We start from the raw sequence: 19,428 nt of genomic DNA, 5'->3' as shown, positions 1-19,428 counted from the left end.
ATGGTTGCCAGCAGGTTGGTGATGGTGGACCTGCGTTTCAGTGCATAATGGACAAATTGTGAATTGCATGGGAGAGAACCTGGTTGGTTTAGATGGGAAGAAGGCACTTCTCCATAACTTTGAGGATGCATGACGCTTTCATAATTGGCCTGACCTGTGATACTGAGGTAGCTCCATTTGTTTTTGAATTGCCCGAACTATATATTGGTTCCAGGCTGTTGGGAAACTTTGAGTTGTGAGAATTCCATTTAGGATTCCTAGAAGCGTAGCTATGATGAAAACACCTTATGCTCTTAAGGATAAATTGTGGGATCCCATCAAATCCAGCACATGACGTTGGTGGGATACTATTGATGGCCTGGATGAGCTCTCCGTTTGTAATGATGATGGCTGCGAGAGTATCTCGCTGACAACTGTTGTGAAGGTTCTTACAGTCTAACGCAGACTTGGGTTTAAATCTTGTAATGTAGTCAAACCATTCGATCGGATTAATTTGTTGAGGGATCTCATCATGTCCTGCCTTAAACGTGTTTTCCCTACCTTAAGTGTTTTATCAATGTAGACTTTCATGGTTTTAGATTTACTTCTGCTAAACTCAGCACGGGTTCTTGAGTATGCTGTCCTGTCAATTGGGTCTGATGTGGCTTTCCATTTTGCATGAATCCTTTGCGAAAATTTATTTTTATTTTTGTTACACAGAGCATTAATAAACTACAATAAATAAATTAGCTTTCGGCTGGGTGGCAGCCTTCATCGGATTAAAATACTTGAATGGCAGTTGGAATAGAGATGCACTGCCAGGATGGTGCGTGAGGCACGTGGTTAATTGTTTGTTGATGTTTGTGGCTGTGACGTATGGTGGTGACGTGGCCAGCGTTTGTCTATGGATAGAATTACTGACTCTGTGATGGGGGTTAACTTGACAACCACTGTTCCTGTTCAAAGCGGTGTCCGAGCATTTTATATTTAGCGATTCCAACCAGGTACGCCTCAGGTAATGGTGGGACCTGTCCACAACCACGACATCGCGGTGTGGGTCGATGTCGTGGTGGGTTGTCCAGACATGCTCGGCGATAGCTGAGTGTTCTACATCTGCCAAACGGATCGCCCTTTTATGTTCTGAGAGACGTTTCTCGAGTCGACGTCCAGTCTCTCCAAAGTAGCAGCTCGTGCAGTCACGGCAAGAGATGCGATAGACCAAACCGCTCTGTAGAAGGGTGGGGACAGGTGCTTTTACGTTGGAAATGAGAGAACGCAGTTTCTTGCCTGGGAGTTGGATGCACTTTATCCCATGCGATCTTAGGATTCTACCGATCTGCTGTGACAGGTTGGGGTAGTATGGGATGAATGCCCTCGTGGATGACTCGTCTCTGTTGGCGTTGCTATTGGTCGTCACGTTGTCGCGTGCTTGTAGATCACACCTGTCAAGGACGTCGATGGGGTAGCCACACCTCGTAAGGTCTACTTTGACTCTGGTGATCTCTTTGCGTCTTTCATCTGCGGAGCTGGAGTGTGTCCAGGCGCGAGTTAGCAAGGTTCGGGCAGTTGAGACGAGGTGGCCCCGTGCGTGTGCTGACTGGAAGTTGGTAAATTGGCCAGCACACATAGGCTTACGATAAACTGTCGTCTTCAAGCATGTGTCTTCGCGCCGGACAAGTGTATCTAGGTATGGTATAGAGTTGTTCGACTCCAGCTCAATCGTGAATTTTATGAAGGGCGATAGTGAGTTGAGGTGGGTTAGGAGTCGCTGACCTGAGTCTCTAGGGATGACTACGAACACATCGTCTACATAGCGACACCAAAAGGCGATGTGATCTGGTGCGTGTGTAAACGCACGTCCCTCTAACTCCTCCATCACGATGTTTGCTGTGACCGAGCTGACAGGGGAACCCATGGCTGTGCCATGTATCTGCTGGTAGATCGAGTCATTAAACATGATTGCACCCCCTGTTAAGCACAGTCTGAGGGCGGCGGAAATGTCATCAGGCGTCAGTCTAGTTCTGCCGCTAAGGGTTCCATCATTATCCAAGAGTTGTTTTGCACAAGAGATGGCAAGTTCCACTGGGATGGAGGTAAAGAGTGATACGACATCGAAAGATGCCATGACTTGATCTTGCGAGATGGATATAGTGCGGATCCTTTCTATGAACTCAACACTGTTGGAGACGGTGTAGGTGGTCTTGCCAACTAGAGGAGAAAGAAGTCTCGAGACAAATTTAGACAGCTCGTAAGTCGGTGATCCACAGCAGGATACAATAGGTCTTAGTGGTGTGCCTTCTTTGTGCACCTTCGGCAGGCTGTAAAACCGTGGGATCTGAGCACGCGACAACGTGACGAGTCATCCACGAGGGCATTCATCCCATACTACCCCAACCTGTCACAGCAGATCGGTAGAATCCTAAGATCGCATGGGATAAAGTGCATCCAACTCCCAGGCAAGAAACTGCTTTCTCTCCTTTCCAACATAAAAACACCTGTCCCCACCCTTCTACAGAGTGGTTTGGTCTATCGCATCTCTTGCCGTGACTGCACGAGCTGCTACTTTGGAGAGACTGGACGTCGACTCGAGAAACGCCTCTCAGAACATAAAAGGGCGATCCGTTTGGCAGATGTACAACACTCAGCTATCGCCGAGCATGTCTGGACAACCCACCACGACATCGACCCACACCGCGATGTCGTGGTTGTGGACAGGTCCCACCATTACCTGAGGCGTACCTGGTTGGAATCGCTAAATATAAAATGCTCGGACACCGCTTTGAACAGGAACAGTGGTTGTCAAGTTAACCCCATCACAGAGTCAGTAATTCTATCCATAGACAAACGCTGGCCACGTCACCACCATACGTCACAGCCACAAACATCAACAAACAATTAACCACGTGCCTCACGCACCATCCTGGCAGTGCATCTCTATTCCAACTGCCATTCAAAGTATTTTAATCCGATGAAGGCTGCCACCCAGCCGAAAGCTAATTTATTTATTGTAGTTTATTAATGCTCTGTGTAACAAAATAAAAATAAATTTTCGCATTATGAATCCAGAGTACGTAGGCCTGTTTTATTATGAATCCTTTGCTCATTCTGAAATTCGAGGCTGAGCTGTAGGTTCCATCATGCTTTTCTCCGGCGAGAAATTGACACGGTTTTTATTTTGACGCTGCAGATCGAGCAATGGAATTCAGCCAGAAGGTAAGAAAGTGCAGCCTGAGCTGTGGATGACATTGGTTTAGGGCATCCCAAAGAAAGATGGATGCTGCAAAGCAGAATTTCTGTGGAACGAGGAGTGGAGGACTGATCACAGTTTTCTTAACTGGTATCTGATGTTGCCATGGTGTGTTGGATGTGATTAGGAGACAGAGGGCTACTGGTAAGTGGTCTAACATGAGGGCTGTTTTAGGCTGGCTGTCTAAGGTGAGAGTGTCTGTTGCAAAGATTAGGTCTAACAGGTTAGTGCCTCTTGTAGGGGCAAAGTTCTGGAGGGTCAATCTTACTGCAGCCAGTTTAGAGTATCACAATCTGCGCAGACTGTGTTGGTCCTAGCTAATGTTGAAGTCTCCACACACAAGTAAAGTTCCTTTGGGGTGGTATTGATTAATCATCCAGTTAGAGACCTCTTGTATAGTCTTCTTAACTGAGGGTGGGGGGATGTAGACTGTGCACACGTCAAGTCTGTTGTCTTGGACACTGAGTGAGACCCTTGGAGCTTCAAACAGTTCTGTCTTCAAATTGGCTGATCTAGTCATTGAGAATTTCTGTGTGTAGAAGAGAATGCCTACACCGCCGCCAGTCCTCCGCTCTCTTGAGGCAAAAATGCCAGAGAAACAAGCAGGTTGAGAGAAGGCGAGGTCCTCTTCATTAGGCGTGAGCCAAGTCTCGCTAATGCAAATCACGTCATACACCTTGATAGGAGAAGAATTTCCATTATCTGAAGCTTATTTCTCAGGCTTCTAGCGTTTTGGTAGAAAATAGTGCACATCATAGAAGTTTTGATGTATGTCCTTGTTGGAGGTCTGGTGGCCCTCGAATATCGGCTTTGATTCGTTCTGGAGGTAATCCTCACTTTAATCTTCATTTGTCCCTCAGCAGTTGGTGGCAGATGTTCTTGTCGCTGACTTGCTTCTATGAGACTGTTCGGACCTTTGGAGGGGTTCGGAACAGTATAAACCTGAATGCTTCTCCCATTTCTTAGACTTGATGGTGGGTTTGAGTCAGCTCTTCCTTTCCTTAGTCGTGGTTTCATACCTTTCAGGAAACTGCATCCCGGTAGAGAGATGCTTGGACGGGTTTGAATGTTTCACAAGTGTCTTGACAGGCCAAGATGCTGCAAGGCTGATTAGTTTCTGGCTAGATTTCGCAGAAATGATTTTGAATGATGCATTGGGCCGCCGTAGCCTAGTGGTCAGGTGCGCGGGTGCATAAGTACACGTGCCTTGAGTGACCGGGGTTCAAGCCCGTGACTACTGAATACGGTGCTGTTTCTTGTATTCTGTCTATCTTGTGAACTCCTCTGACCGTTTGGTCGTCCCGGAGTATAAACAGAAAATTTATTTATTAGTATGGAGTATGGTTGTTTGGTGGTAAGCCTAGTAACTTCTGTATCTGTAGCTAAGTCTTCTTTAAGATATGATATCATCTGTTCAACTGTTGTCTCTGGGAAAAGCCGTGTGACAAAAATTGATCTATTACGTGTCGAGATTTTAAGCGGAATCGCATGAATTTTCGTTGGGTCAGCAGTACCGACCGTGGGCTTCCTGTGGTAATTTGACTTTTCTGGTGTGGTTTCTGGGTTTTTTGTGCCTTTCTGCTTGCGTTCGAAAAACATCATCTCCACTTTTTACATCAACCCAATCTGAGAATCGCAACGCTCTGCCTCCTGCCCTGAATCCATTCAACTATCCATCTAACGATAGTTGAATTCCAACTAAGGAAAGTGATTCCAACCTCTTCCAGCTTATAAAGTAACCGCTCGAATTCTTTACTGAAATCCAAACAATGTCGAAATTATTCCCTAAGTCCTTCTCTTGAGTGGCACTGTCAAAATAGCGAACCAGATTTGTTAAACATGATTTTCCCTTTACAAAACCGTGCTGAGTATCCTTGAGAATTTCCATTCTAGCCAAGTGATCCAGAATTCCACCCTTGATCATTGCCTCCATGATTTTCCCTACCACTGAAGTCAGACTGACAGGTCGATAATTTCCCACTTCACTCTTAGAGCCACCCTTATGTATGGGAGATACATTGGCACTTTTCCAATCCAAGGGAATCTCCCCAGAGTCTAATGATGCTCGCATAATTAGCCTCAATGGTTCAATGCACTCACTTGCCGCCTCCCTTAAGATTATAGGGTATATTCCATCAACTCCAGGAGCCTTACTGGTCTGTAGGCTCGAAAGTTTTTTCATCTGTTTTTTTTCTCTTTACCAGCGAGTTCTCATAATCTGCCTTTTCCACCGTACACCAGAGGTCTCCACCTGTGGTTTAGATTGAACAGCCCTGTCTGTTGTTACCAACAGACAGTGCTCGTCTGGCGTTACATACAGGGCTTGTGCCCTCTCGCGGGGTTCTTCTCGGATGGAAAGCGTTCGTCTCTCATATGTGGCAGACCGTTCCAGCGTGTAAAGCAGGGGAAAACGCGAGGTCAAGCAATAACGGACACAAACAAAAACTGTTGTTGCGGGATGCGGAGGAGGAGGAGGAGGCGAGTGATGGGCCCGAAAGGTCCGCCAATAATTTCGCATTAATTTCGACCAAATAAGGATCGCCGTGAAAAGATGTCGGAGATAAATGAGCAGAAAGCGCGCGGCCCCTTTCGAGAAAAAGCGCAATTTGCATATCGGCGCATCTTTCGAAGTTTTGTGATGCAGATGGGGCAGCCGCCCGGGCGAGGGCTGCTTAATGAGCGCGTGCATATTTAAATAGAGTCGCGGCAGTTCCGTAGAATTAAGCTTAAAGGATAAGTGGATCGATCCCGCAGTTCACAAAAAGGGGGGGGGGAGTTGGATCAAGCCAAGGTAATGGCGGCTAAAGAGCTCCTCTTCCATCGTCTGCGTCGACAGCATCACCGAAAATGTTTTCCGTGTGGAAGGGCGTTAAACGAGGGGTGGGCTGGCATTGCACTCACTCACTCACTCGTTCGCAGTTTTATTTATCGTGTCCGCTCTTTCTCTCCGCAGACGGAGCAGCTGACCTTCCTGTGGATCATCTTCACCCTGATCGTGATGGCCAACAGCTCGGTGGTGGTCGCCCTGTTGCTGTCCAAGAACCGCAAGTCCAGGATGAACTTCTTCATCACCCAGCTGGCAGTCGCAGGTCAGTGTCGCGCCATTTTCAGATCGCATCCCCAACATCCTGTGCGCGTGCGTGCTAACGCCCTTTTTCTTTCTGTTTGTCTCGCAGATCTCACGGTGGGCCTCATCAACGTGCTGACGGATATCATCTGGCGAACTACGGTGGCGTTTTACGGAGGGAACGTCGTCTGCAAAATGGTCAAATACTTACAAGTGAGTGCTCTCCTCCATTTATTCCTTCTAGACCCTCGCTCTCTCTCTCTCTCTTCTTTCCCTCCTCTCTCTGTTTATTCTTCTTATCATTGTCTGTTTATTTCTGCATTTCTCTCTTTCTTCCTTCCTTTCTTTTTCTGTTTTTCTTATTTCCACTTTCTTTGTCTTTCTTACGCTCTCTTTCTCTTATTCCTTCTTCTCTCTCTCTCTACCCATATACTCATTTATAGATGTCAACCTTTCGGTCTACCTTTCATTCTTTCTCTTATTTACTGTACTCTATCTTTTTTTCCTTAATTGTCTTTCTCTCTTGTTTACCTCTCTTTCTTCTCCTTTCTTCTTCATACTTTATCCTTCTCTCTGTCTATTATTCTTCTTATCATCGCGTCTCATTTTTTCCATATTCTCTTTCAATCTCTCTCTTCTTTCCTCTTTTCATTTTACTTCCTCCCACTTTCTCAGTCTTTCTTATACTCTCTCTTTCTCTGACTTTCTTTTTTTAACTCTCTCTCTGTCCTCTCTACCTATCTGCACATAATGAGAAATCGATGTCGGACGTGGTTTTGTAGACTCCTGCCCTCACTCCCATTTCACCATTTCCTCCCAAGAATCTCAGTCAAAACTTATATTGCTCAATTCCTCTTCTTGAGTTTCTTCTTGCTCAATACCTCTTCATAGTTTTAGCGGAGTTATAGCTAGGTTAGACTTTATATTTCAACATATAACTGTGGACGGTTGTCTGCTCCAGTCCCTTATCCCCCTCCCAATCCATCCCTCAGAGGAGTCTTATCTAAATATGGATCTGTTACTGGGAAAATGCGCACCCTCTCTGCAGCAACTATGACATGGAATCGCATACACCTTTTATATCTCCATTTCATCTCGATGTTTCTTCTGCCATGAAAAGAGCCATATTAAGAAAAAACTGCCCGCATATCTCTAACTCTTCTGGGATCGATACTGAAATTCAATAGGCACCCACCATGTTTAACCCGGATGCACAAAACAAGCAGACTGCTGAAGAAATCGAGGATACAGAAGGAACAACCAAACAGTCTAGGATGCTTCCTACACTAAACACGCCAGAAAAATCAAAGACCATATCAGGCCAGGACGGACTCTCTTCAGAATGCCTACTAACCGAAACAAGAAATATATGGACAGCACCCTTGACCCAGAAGTTATAAAACACAAGAAGGCAACGCACACACTGGCGGAAAAAGCCCAAATCACTTACAAGAACAACAGGATGAACGAAAATAAATACAAAACCACAGAAGGAATACGGTCAGACCTTAAATAAATCCCTCACACCAGCAAGTTCAGAAATAAATCAACAGTTGGAAACTACTAACAACACTATAAATGAAGAACTAGAATTTCTGGAGGCTGAAAAAGAGACTAACTGTGATTCCCATAATACCATTATTCTCCAACCCAACAATACCATGGAGTAGCAGTGAATATCGGCCTATATCATCGGCCTAAGTCTTCCTGTAAGCTCAAAGTGATAGCAGAGTTAGCTGGCTGCGCAATGCACGCCCTTCTAGAGACACCCTAGAAGGAACAAGGACACACTCGCCATTCAAATCACCATATACAGAGCCATCTCTCTACAATAGATCAGGAACACATCATACTAGCTGGTGATTTCAACTACACCCTTGACCCAGAAATGGACAGAGCAAGATGTGTTCAGCACAGCACAATGCTAATTAACAACTTGCGAGCCATGGTAGACAACAATGAGTTGGTGGACGCATTTAGACACCAGCACCCAGAGAAAAAGTCCTGCACTCGGAGATCAACAAATACAACATCTGGAAGACTTCCTTACCAGGCCTGAGTAGACAGATACTACATCCAAAACCAGACCGTTCCCTTGGTCATAAGCATCACACACATTTCATCTTATATCTCAGACCATTCCTTTGTCAAATTGCAACTCTCCTTACCACCCAATCACTTCAGAATTGGAGGTGCATATTGGACATTCAACAATAGCCTTCTACAACACAAGGAATACATCTCATAGCTACAAGACCTAATATCCAACCCAAAGACAGAATGCAGCTCATGAACACGTGGTGGTCTAGATTTAAAAGTCAATCGAGATTCTTCTCGCAAATCTAGAGCCATCAGAAGAGTAAAAAAAAAGCGTTATAATCTCTATCAATTTGAGCAGAGACTGACGCATCTCTCGCCTGACCTGATAGTGGCTCATCAGTCAACATTACAAGCCATAAAACTCACTCATAAGACTCTGCAAGAGGCACCCTACTAAGATCAAGACACACCCGCATAAATCTATCTGACGTCCAGGCCAAATACTTTTTCTCACTGGAACGCAGACACCAGAAAGCAACCACCATCACTGCCATTCAGCTGCAAGGTGGAAACAGCACTGAAGACCCAAAGGAAACCTTCTCTGAAGTAACTAGATTTTATCAAGCAATATACAGTTCCAAAGAAACTTCTACAAAGGCAACCGATCCTACAATTTTTTTAATTCCTAATCCTTTTAGGAATTAAAAAAAATCTCTCCTACGGTTCAATGCAGTATGGAAAACTAATCACAGCAGCGAATAAATCCATTCCAAGAACAAATCTCCAAGTCTCTGGATAGACTAGACTGACTTCTGAAATCTTCTAAATCTTTTGGCTCAACTAGTAGAGCTACTCCTACGAAAGTTTGAAGAAGCACAGTCCCATGGACTACCAGGTTTAATCACTACCTCTGTAGGACGACTAATCCCCAAAAAAGGAAATCGCACAAACCTCCAAAACTGGTGTCCAATATCGTTAATGAATACAGATTGCAAAATAATTTCCAAAGCCATCGCCAATCGATTAAAATCCACTCTACCTGATATCATCGATCACCAACAAACATACTCAATACTAGGAAGATCGATACACGAGGTCACGGATCTTCAGCTGATCCGTGACCTCTTCTCCAACCCAACAGGAATACCTAATACTAACTAGCATTGACCAGGAAAAGGCTATCGACAGAGTAGAGCCCAGCTATCTTTCTGAAAACCTGAAAGCGTTCAGACATGGCTCCTACATCATCCAAACAATCCATCTGCTACATAAAGAAGCCACATTCCATCCACACCTTGCCATACTCCAGAGGGATAAACAAGGCTTCCCACTCTGCGGGCAACTATACACACTAGCTAGAACCATTCCTAAAAAAAATTGCCACCAGTCTACAAACCCGTCGAACCCTGCTACCAGAGCCTCAACTTTTAGAACCACTCTTCTGAAATAAAAGGATAATGGACCTTGCAACTATTGACCATCTCCTTTTTTCCCACGTGGAACACTGGGCAAGAAATGGATCATAGGCGACCTCCTGACACCACGCCTTGAATGGAAAGGATCAGAAGACTTGCCCATTAAAACCATAAATCCTTGGCCCTAAATATATCGATAATTATAGTTAATGTTCACTGTGTACAACGTCCTCATAGTAATTCTCCATTCCATGATATGTTCAACCGTCTACGTTTCAGGATCTCTGTAAGCGCCTATCTTCAGGCCAAGAAGAGTCAAATCCAGCTAACGCAATTCCCTTCAATCAATTTCTCAGTTATCCGCGCGATGTACTCGCAGCTTAAGTTAGCTGAATATCCTCCATTTCTTTGCCCGAAGATAAGCCCCTAAAGACATTGAGTTCATCTAATTTTCCTATTTAAATGAACCCAGTGTACTTTCTTTTAATATTAATGGTCACGCAAGAAGACAAAATCCCACCGTAATCTGGTTGGGGGTGTTTGAAAACAACTTGTCAACGAGTTTCGTTTAAAACCAAAGAATAAAGAAGTCATTAGTGTTTTTTTCAGATTTCCTTAAGTAGCTTAGAGAAATTGCTTCAGAATTAAGAGCTAATTAGTTCTAATTAAGAAATAAATACTTAAGTCCTCTTAAGTTTCAAGAATAACATCTTCACTAATTATTTGCTCTGATATTTTCGAGAGAATGGAGGTTAAACTGCTTTTGGTCATCGCAACTTGAAGTTCATTTTTTTTTCTAAATGAAGATCTTAGAGCACTGAAGATCTTACAGTGACATATCTTTTGCTTTCAGGTCCTGGTGACATATTCCTCCACTTATGTTCTCGTCGCTCTTAGTATAGACCGTTACGATGCTATAACTCACCCCATGAACTTCACTGGAAGTCGTAAGTATTTCGTTCGATATCTTCCTTCTAAAGAATCAAAAATAATCCTAAAAGTTTGTCTTCACCATATCCGTTCGTCCGTCTGCATGTTACAAGTCTGCTTCCACTGGATGGAGTTTCGTGAAATTTTAAATTTGGTTCATATAGAAAGATTTGTGGGACCATACCAAATTTCATTAAAGTTAGATAAATAGAAATCGGTAATTATTATTTATTTTGTCCATTTGTAGGGTAAAAAAAAATTTATTGATTAAATGTGATTTTAATTCAGTATTTGTTAGCTTTAGACAGTCCGTGCGCATGTCTCGTGTATTGTTATGTAAGGTTCGTGAACGTGGTGTTGCTTGTGAAGAGATACATATATATATATAGAGAAAAGAGAGTTAAAAGTATATGGGAGAACAGTAATAAATATAATACAGTTGTAATTAAACTAAACGGCTAATATTTGCATATATGCATATATTCTATAAAGTTATAATCTTAGTGATTAATTGATAAGAAGATAACAATATTTACGTTTCATTTCCCTTAATCGTAGAAAAAAAATCAGTTAAATAAACAAAATAGAACGTGCCTGAAATGCGCCTGCGTACATTAACTAACTTGTTTATTATTGAGTTAGCGTTTGAACTGGTAATAACTATGATAAATTCCATACCACTCGGTTTTCTTAGGTAACTGCTACTCCCTAATAAGTAGACTTCCCAAATGGTGAAAGGCACTACAGTTCCTCAACAAAAATTCTGGCACGTTTGCAAGGTCCATCAGCATAGTTCAGCAGGCACGGGTTATGTGCTACCAGCGAGGAGATAACAGTTGAAAACAGAAGGCCAGAGGGCAGCAAATAAAGAAATACTTGTAAACAAAGTTCGTTTACTGTAAGAGCCTAGTGACCATTACTTTACGAACAGCCCTGTTATACCAACAACTGAGGAAGATTTTTCTAAGCAGATAAATCAAATGAAACCCACCACAAGAAAGAAAAAAAGGTTTAATATCTGAATTTAGGGATTTAATTTTTAAAATTCTCCATCTTAGAAAATAAACGTAAATCTTTGGACTTCAATCAGATTATTTTATCGGAGGAGAAGGAGAAGGAGGAGGAGGAGGAGCGTAAAAAACCAACTTCGTGAGCAATTTCAAGTTGGATAATTTGTTCAGCAACCGACTTAATGTCCAATACTTTTAAAAGGGGGGGGGATGAACACAAAAACAAAAGTTTAAAAATCATCGACGGCGCTTTTCGATGCATTTCACGTGGAAATACGTCAATACGAGCCACGTGATAGGAACGACCGGACGCGATGGATAAGTCTAGATTACAGCGACCCTCCCTTGTAGTCGCCCGCTTTTAACACACGGCTGGTTGAACCCAGCCAGGAATGCGTCACTTAAACAATTCCCCGTCCGGCTATTTGCCAGCATATCGACGGAGCAGCGGCATTGCTTCGTTCGATCAACCCTCTCATTATTACGGAAGCCAAGAAAAGTTAGAAAAGTCTGAGAAAGGTTTTTCCACAGATGTTGGAGAAAGAAATTCCTGGCGGTGCACTCTTACGTTATGACCAGCCCTTCGGAGAAAAGAAAAAGTTGTCAGGTTTAAAATCTTGCGAGCGGATGCTTGTCTCAGATATAATAAAACTTGAGCAACAGTTAACGGCGTAAAAATTGGGAATTGCGCTTGCTGAGGGCATCGTCTGCTTTCTTTCGCTTCAATTACGTAAGGGGCCTGCCGCCGTTAACGAATCAAGTTCTGTTTCACTTTCCTCAATAAGAGATAAGAATGAGTGTGTTTTTGGGGGCTTTTCTAGAATAATATCCACTTGAGAAGATCGGTTTCATTTACAAGAGGTTTCGCTGCCCATAATTGTCCGAAGAATTTTATATACACCCAATGGCCAAAAAATTACGAATATTTGTATTAAGACAGTCGCAGACGGAAGAAATGCAAATATAAATGTGATGGGGATGATGATGGGTTGCCTCATTGAGTATAAGGACTTTTTTTTTTTTTATTAGCAAGTGGTCCCTAGTGAGAACTGGCAACTCCTCTATATACATATAAACTGCCCTACGATTAACACCAGGACACCTGCATACTCTCAACCAGCTTTTTATAAATGTCACGTGATATGTTCCTCCACTCGGTCTTCAAAGCAGCCACCAGTTCGGTCTTCTTTTTTGGGCGATCTCGACGATCCAATACTCGATACAAAGAGACTCGACAGGTTTCAGATCAGCACTCTGGGCTGGCCAATCCAACTTTTCCACGCCCATGTCCACAAACCACTCTGTTATGACCCGAGCAGCATATGGCATGGCGCGTTGTCTTGCTGATACAGGTATGGGCCTTCCCCGAAGTATTGACATAATGTTGGAAGTGCATAATTGTCCAGGTTGTCCTGGTATTGCACAACATTCACGGTTTTGTCGATAACGACTAATGGGCCCAAGTCAAACCATGAAAGGAGCCCATACCATGACACTGCCTCCACCAAACTTCATTGCTGGGAGGATACAATCAGGAAGGAACTGTTCCCCTGGCATTTACCACACCCAGGAACTGCCATCAGACTGGTAGCGTGCGAACCTCGACTCGTCTGTCCATAGGACTCTTTTCCACTACTCTACAGTCCAAGATTCGCACTTCTTACACCATGTCAATCGGTGTCTAGCATTTGTTGAGGTGATAAATTCCGTTGAAAGTGTCATCTTGTATGCCCACTTTTGCAATTGTCTGTTCGAAACCCAGTGTGCATATTTATAGCAGGTTCTGTGACGTGTTGCATGCATAGGATCTGTTTCCCCATCCATGGAGGGGTGTCCGGAAATTAATGGTAGGGCAGTGTATATTATATACAGAATAACATAATATACAAAAATACAAATTAGAAATATAAATTTGCTGCACAAGGAACCACAGGACAGGCATATGGCAGAATAAGACATATGACACGAATAAGACCAAATGACGCAAGAAGACAGTGATCTTACGAAGATAACATGAGATGAAGACAAATAACAACACAGCCACAAGTAACTACACTGGTGTGCAAAACTTAAGGACCAACACTTTCTAAAGGTTACAACCACAAAATCTGTACTTAAGGTACTCTTTTCTGATGAGAGTAGATTCAGTCTCAGCAGCGATTCTGGACGTCAGCTAATCTGGCGTGAGGTTGGCACACGGTATCACCCCGCAAACATCACTGAAAGGGATCGATATGGCGGTCGAGGTGTTCTCGCCTGTTGAGGCGGTACTGTAACTGGTGCGCGCTACTGTATTGAGGTAATCCTTCCCCATGTGCGTCTGTTCCGAGGTGCCTTTGGCCTCGAGTTCGTGTTTATGGATGATAACGCCACTCCCCATCGCACTGCAGCTGTTGATATGCTTTTGGAAAGCGAGGACATTGTTCATATGGATTGGCCTGCCCGTTCCACCGATCTAAATCCCATCGAACACATATGGGACGCTCTGGGGAGACGCCTAGTGGCACGTCCACACCCATCAAAAAATGTTCACCAACTGAAGATGGCGCTGACAGAGGAATGGACGATGTTACCGCAAGAACTTATCAACAACATAGTTCTTAGTATGGACAGGTGGTGCAAAGCCTGCATCGACATTAGGGGTGGCCATATCTCCTACTGAGGACCAAGCTTTGTTCCATCTTTGGCACTGATGCATCTGTTCATGGCAGCCAGTGCTACGCTACGTTGCCATTTTTGAATAAAGTCCCTCTGTACCATTTTGTTTCCTTCATCATTTCTGTACCTCACGAGGCTCGTTTGCTTTGCTTTTCCCATATCCAGGCTACTCACATGAGAAGCTACAGATGAAAACCTGACTGGTCCTTAAATTTTTCATACCAGTGTACATAAATTGTCCAATAAGATTAGCCTGTTTCCAAAGGAACACGATGATCATTAACTACCAGGTCATTTCAGCATCTTTAACTGCTACACAGAATTCATGTCAATAGTCTATAAGCCTTCTACTGTTCTTTCCTCAAGTTCAAGAAGCCGTATCTTCTCTGGAATTATTTCTCTGAAAATGTTTGAAAATCCTGAAAATCTCCCTTAGTCTTAATTAACTGAGCCTCATCGCATTCATTCAGTTGAGCAAGATTAGGACTAAAAATTCATTTTTGAGATCCGAGTAATCACGACAATAATAATAAAAAATATATAATTTGTAGATTAGGCACAAAACATTTTTCTAGTGGAACTCAACAACAGAGGGAAAGAACCTACGAGTTGTTTCACCTTTATTTAAGTTAGCCCATCTATGATTCCAAAGAGTCAATAAGATACCTAAGATTCGCTTGACCTCATTCTTTGGATCATTAGCCAAATCCAACTCAAGATCACGAATAATAAAAGGAGTTCCACGCCGAATGTTGAAAAGTCATAATCAGAAAGAGGTCAATTGGCATTTTCCTTGTGACAATCTGTAGCGCATCAGTGGAGACAGTTATTGCTCCTCCTTTTTCTCCTTCTCAAACAGATTTACTCTTTAAGTATAAGGACTGCAGTAATCTAAAAACAAAATGAGAAAAACGCGTGCTCTATCAGACTTTGAAAAAGGCCTTATCGTGAGTGCACAGTTAGTACAAGCCACGATTCAAAAACCGAAAGACATACATGGTTTCTCAAACGCATCCATCTTAAAGGATTATGATGACTGTAAAGCAAGCGGTTCTTCCATATCTCAAAGGAGTAAATGTAGCAGAAAAACAATACTTCAAGAGCGAAGACGTCGTACTCTAACGACTGAAAGGAAAGGTTGACATTCAGTGTGCAGCAAATAACTTCTGAATTCAACCAAGCCCAAGCCGAACCATGCGCAGGGAATTGAAGAACATCGGGTATTCGTAGTCGCCAGCCTATTCGGAATCCACTTGTTTCAGAGAAAAACAGAAAAATCCGCTTGCAGTGGTGCAGAGAATGTCTTCATTAGGCAGTGGAACAAAGGAAGAAAGTCATGTGGCCAGACGAATCACGATAAACGTTGTTTTGCGTTGATGGTAGGTGGAGGGAGGATGAGAACCTCACTAAGCTACGGACACTGCCTGCCTTGTAAAAAACCAAAGCATCTGAAGGTAGTATCATAGAAAGAGGAATGTTTTGTTGGCATGGACTGGGTCCGTTGATACTGGTGGAAATTTGAATGTCATCCAGGGAGAGCTTAAATCCTATTGCTCCATGAAATGTTACACTTTTATTCCGAAAATGATGGCCACTTTATGGATGACAATGCAACAAGGCATCGTGCCAGAATCGTGCAAGAATGGTTCGCAGAACATGGTATGGATTTCTACCATCTTCCTTGTCCCCCACATTCGCCTAATCTCAATCCTATTGATAATGTGAGATATGCTGGAGAGGGCTATTCGGCAACGAAATCATCTTCCTTGAACATTCCCTCAAGTGACAGTTCAGTGCAAAGAAAGGTAATTGACGCGAGATTCAACCACCATTCACTGTCGAAAGTGTAAATTCCAATCCACAACCCATACTGGTTTCTAACGTATCGCTGGTGTACAGATAAACCCACGAGATTTATACAGGCATGTCTGAGCCGACACGCATGCACTGGGGACTTGTAGCACGGCACAACATATTCGTGGATGTGTGTTCGATTACTTTCGATCATCTGGTATATAATTTACGTTTATGAAATCATCAACGACACAGTATAGTAAATTAAACGCATTTGGCCTGATTGATTTTCTTGAAGCAATCAGATGTTGGACAAAACATCTTTGATTTTAAAAATGTTATTTTGCATTATAATTGAGAACTTAAAAACTGAAGTTTAACATTCACAAATGCAAAGTACTGCATATGGATAGAAGTAACCCCAGAGAAATGTACCAACTGTGTGGTACTACACTTAGGGTGGTAGAGAATGAAAAAGACTTGGGAGTAATTGGGCAGTCAGATATGAAGTTGTTTTCTCAGCAATGCAAATGGTCTGCAAGAGTAGCTCTTGGTGTCTTGTCAATGATATACAGGAATTTTGCTAGTAGGGTGGAGGGGGTGATTATCCCCTTGTATAAGGCAATGGTCAGGCCATACCTTGAGTACTGCATACAGGTCTGGAAGCCTCGTTTTAGGAAGGACATTGAGTTACTTCAGCATGTATAGAGAAGGGCAATAAGATTGGTGAGGGGAGTCCTGTTGCCAAGAAAGGCTTAAGTTCTGCAAATTGCAGCGGCTGGAGACTAAGCAACTGTGAGGTGATCTAATTGAGGTGTATAACTCCTTGAATGGGTTCACCAGGCTCAATGCTGATGGGATTCTTTCTCTTGCTCAGAATAATCGCCTGAAAGGGCAGAAATTCAAATTGAGAAAAGACAGTTGTAGGATAGATGTGCGGAAATTTGCCTTTAGCCAGCGGGTGGTTGGTTGCTGGAACAGACTTCCATCTGTTGTTGTGGAAGTTGATAGGTTAAATAAATTCGGGATAAAATTGGACAAACGTTTAGAGGGAATGGTTGTGTGATTTTTTTATTCTACATAAGCTTGTTTTCTTGCATCATATGCCTCTACTACTAACCCATTAAGCGAATATCACCATCTTTTTCTTAGTGTGGAAGTTATGCGATGATAAAATTATATTTGTCCTCCTGCTCTGCTCGCATCATGCAAGCAGAAACAGAAATCAGAAACACAAAAATAGAAACATGCAAGTAGAAACAACATCCGAAACAAATGAAAATTGGGAGGATCCATTAGCCACAGTAAGACGATCTATTGCTTAGCAGCTACGGTAAATTGTAAAAGACGGTGTATATCTTAAAATAAGACTGTTTATATTTCAGCGTCTTACGAAACTCACACCGAAAGACGTCCCTTGATAAAAAAAAGAATACGAATCTTTTCCACTGACCTTGCTCGAGATGGCTTTTCTACCCTTTTCTATCAACTGCGCTGGCAGGTTTTGAGATTAAGGTCATTTTTTTCTTGTCTCTAGGGAAGCGATCCCGATTGCTAGTGATATCTGCTTGGGGGCTGAGCGCAATCTTTTCCGTTCCCGCTATCTTTCTGAACGAAGAGGAACTAGTGATGGGTCGTTCGCAGTGTTGGATCGACTTAAAACCTTGGCAGTGGCAGATCTACATCACCTTGGTAGCGATGTCTCTATTTTTCATTCCCGCTCTTATCATCTCGGCCTGCTACAGCATCATCGTGTACACCATCTGGAACAAAAGTAAAATCATGGGTTATCCGAAGCTGATGAAAATATCCAACGGAATGACAGGTGAGCTGGAATGTCTGAAAGGTAGAAAAAACCCTTAAAGTATACACGCGCACTAATGATTTTATTTCAGCCTTTTGAGGTGCTGAGAAATAAATGTCATCTTAGAATTTCTTTTCTTGTTTATCCGTTTTAGGAAAACACAACAGCCGGAAATACAGTGATCGGGACACAGAAAGAAAGAGGGCCAGCTCCAGAGGAATCATTCCTAAAGCCAAAATCAAAACTGTAAAGATGACCTTTGTTATTGTATTTGGTAAGATGCAGTTAGAGAGATTCTATTGCATGTGGATGGAGTTAAGTTTATCTCTCTTCAAAATAATGGTTTTGGGTTTATTCGGCCATCTTAATAACTAATTGTTTTGTTGTGGTAAAGGAAGAATTGGAGGAGTACTTGAAGAGCAATATAATTTAGTTAGGACGTAAACTAACCAATATTTTTCTCTTCTCCCATTTTCAGTTTTTATTCTGTGTTGGAGTCCGTACTTCATCTACGATTTGCTTCAAGTGTATGGCTACATTCCAACCAATCAAACGACCATTGCAATTTCAACCTTCATACAAAGTCTGGCCCCTCTCAACAGTGCCGCTAATCCCATCATCTACTGTCTCTTCTCGACACATATCTGCCGCAATCGAAGGTATTTATAAAATATTATCCTGTCAGCATCTTATCTGGCCAATTGGGCTTATCCCATTCTGCGCTTGCCTCTTAGTACCATAAAAATCCAGCTGAATCGGTTGAACTTCGCGTACTTAAAGGTTTGACAGTTAGCTACCAAGACTTGAGTCCATTACTGGCAATCAAACGATAAAAATATGATTCAACTAGCCATGAAAGCTTTGGCTTTCTTTAAATTAACTCAGTTCTCGAACGCAACTGTCAAACTTGTATTACAACAACAGGAGACGTTTTCAGAGGAAGGTAAGATAATACAACTTTCTTTCTTCTCATTTGTAGGAAACTTCCTTTGTGTACAATCCTGGCGGTCAAGATCGCAATTCTCTGCCCAACCTCCAAACGCTCACTGGACAGTGCAACTTCCAGCCGTTCATCCAAGAACACCACGACGACCACCACCAAGACATCTTCGAGAACTTCAACTCTTCAGCGATTCTCCACCAAATCTCATCTTTCCGTGAACGCGCTGAAGAAACATCCTCCAGTCGAAAAAGAGAGTCTGTGCATGACCACGGAGCCAGTTCTTCTCCATCGCAATTCGCACGTGTAAATACTTCACCACGATGGCCACGTGCCGTCAGTTCCAGTGTACTTGCTGTTTTAGAAATCACGTGACATTAAAAAAAAAGTTTCGTTTACGTCGTACACGATTTGTCCAATAAAACACTCGAAGGATATCTAACCAGGTTGTTATTAAATTTCATTTTTAATTAATTAGTCGCGCAAATGAAAATTTTCTTAATTTATTAAAAGAAATTTCCAAAACACGATTTTTTTTGCAAAG

At 42.7% G+C, this 19,428-nt stretch overlaps 1 protein-coding gene across 1 annotated transcript in view; it reads left to right on the top strand.

Moving 5' to 3' along the window:
- Positions 1-19,194, top strand: part of LOC150075779 (cardioacceleratory peptide receptor-like) — a 50,459-nt gene extending 31,265 nt beyond the window's left edge. The window contains exons 2-8 of the mRNA XM_090387882.1: positions 6,180-6,315; positions 6,403-6,506; positions 10,602-10,695; positions 17,678-17,965; positions 18,099-18,218; positions 18,423-18,603; positions 18,924-19,194. Coding sequence (XP_090244008.1) covers positions 6,180-6,315; positions 6,403-6,506; positions 10,602-10,695; positions 17,678-17,965; positions 18,099-18,218; positions 18,423-18,603; positions 18,924-19,194 — 1,194 coding nt within the window. The remainder of the gene's footprint in view (positions 1-6,179; positions 6,316-6,402; positions 6,507-10,601; positions 10,696-17,677; positions 17,966-18,098; positions 18,219-18,422; positions 18,604-18,923) is intronic.
- The last annotated feature ends 234 nt before the right edge of the window (positions 19,195-19,428 follow it).

Source organism: Mastigoproctus giganteus, chromosome 13, assembly GCF_048544385.1.
Source record: "Mastigoproctus giganteus isolate SK-2022 chromosome 13, ASM4854438v1, whole genome shotgun sequence".
NCBI lineage: Eukaryota > Metazoa > Arthropoda > Arachnida > Uropygi > Thelyphonidae > Mastigoproctus > Mastigoproctus giganteus.
This window is presented reverse-complemented; position numbering and strand designations above follow the sequence as displayed.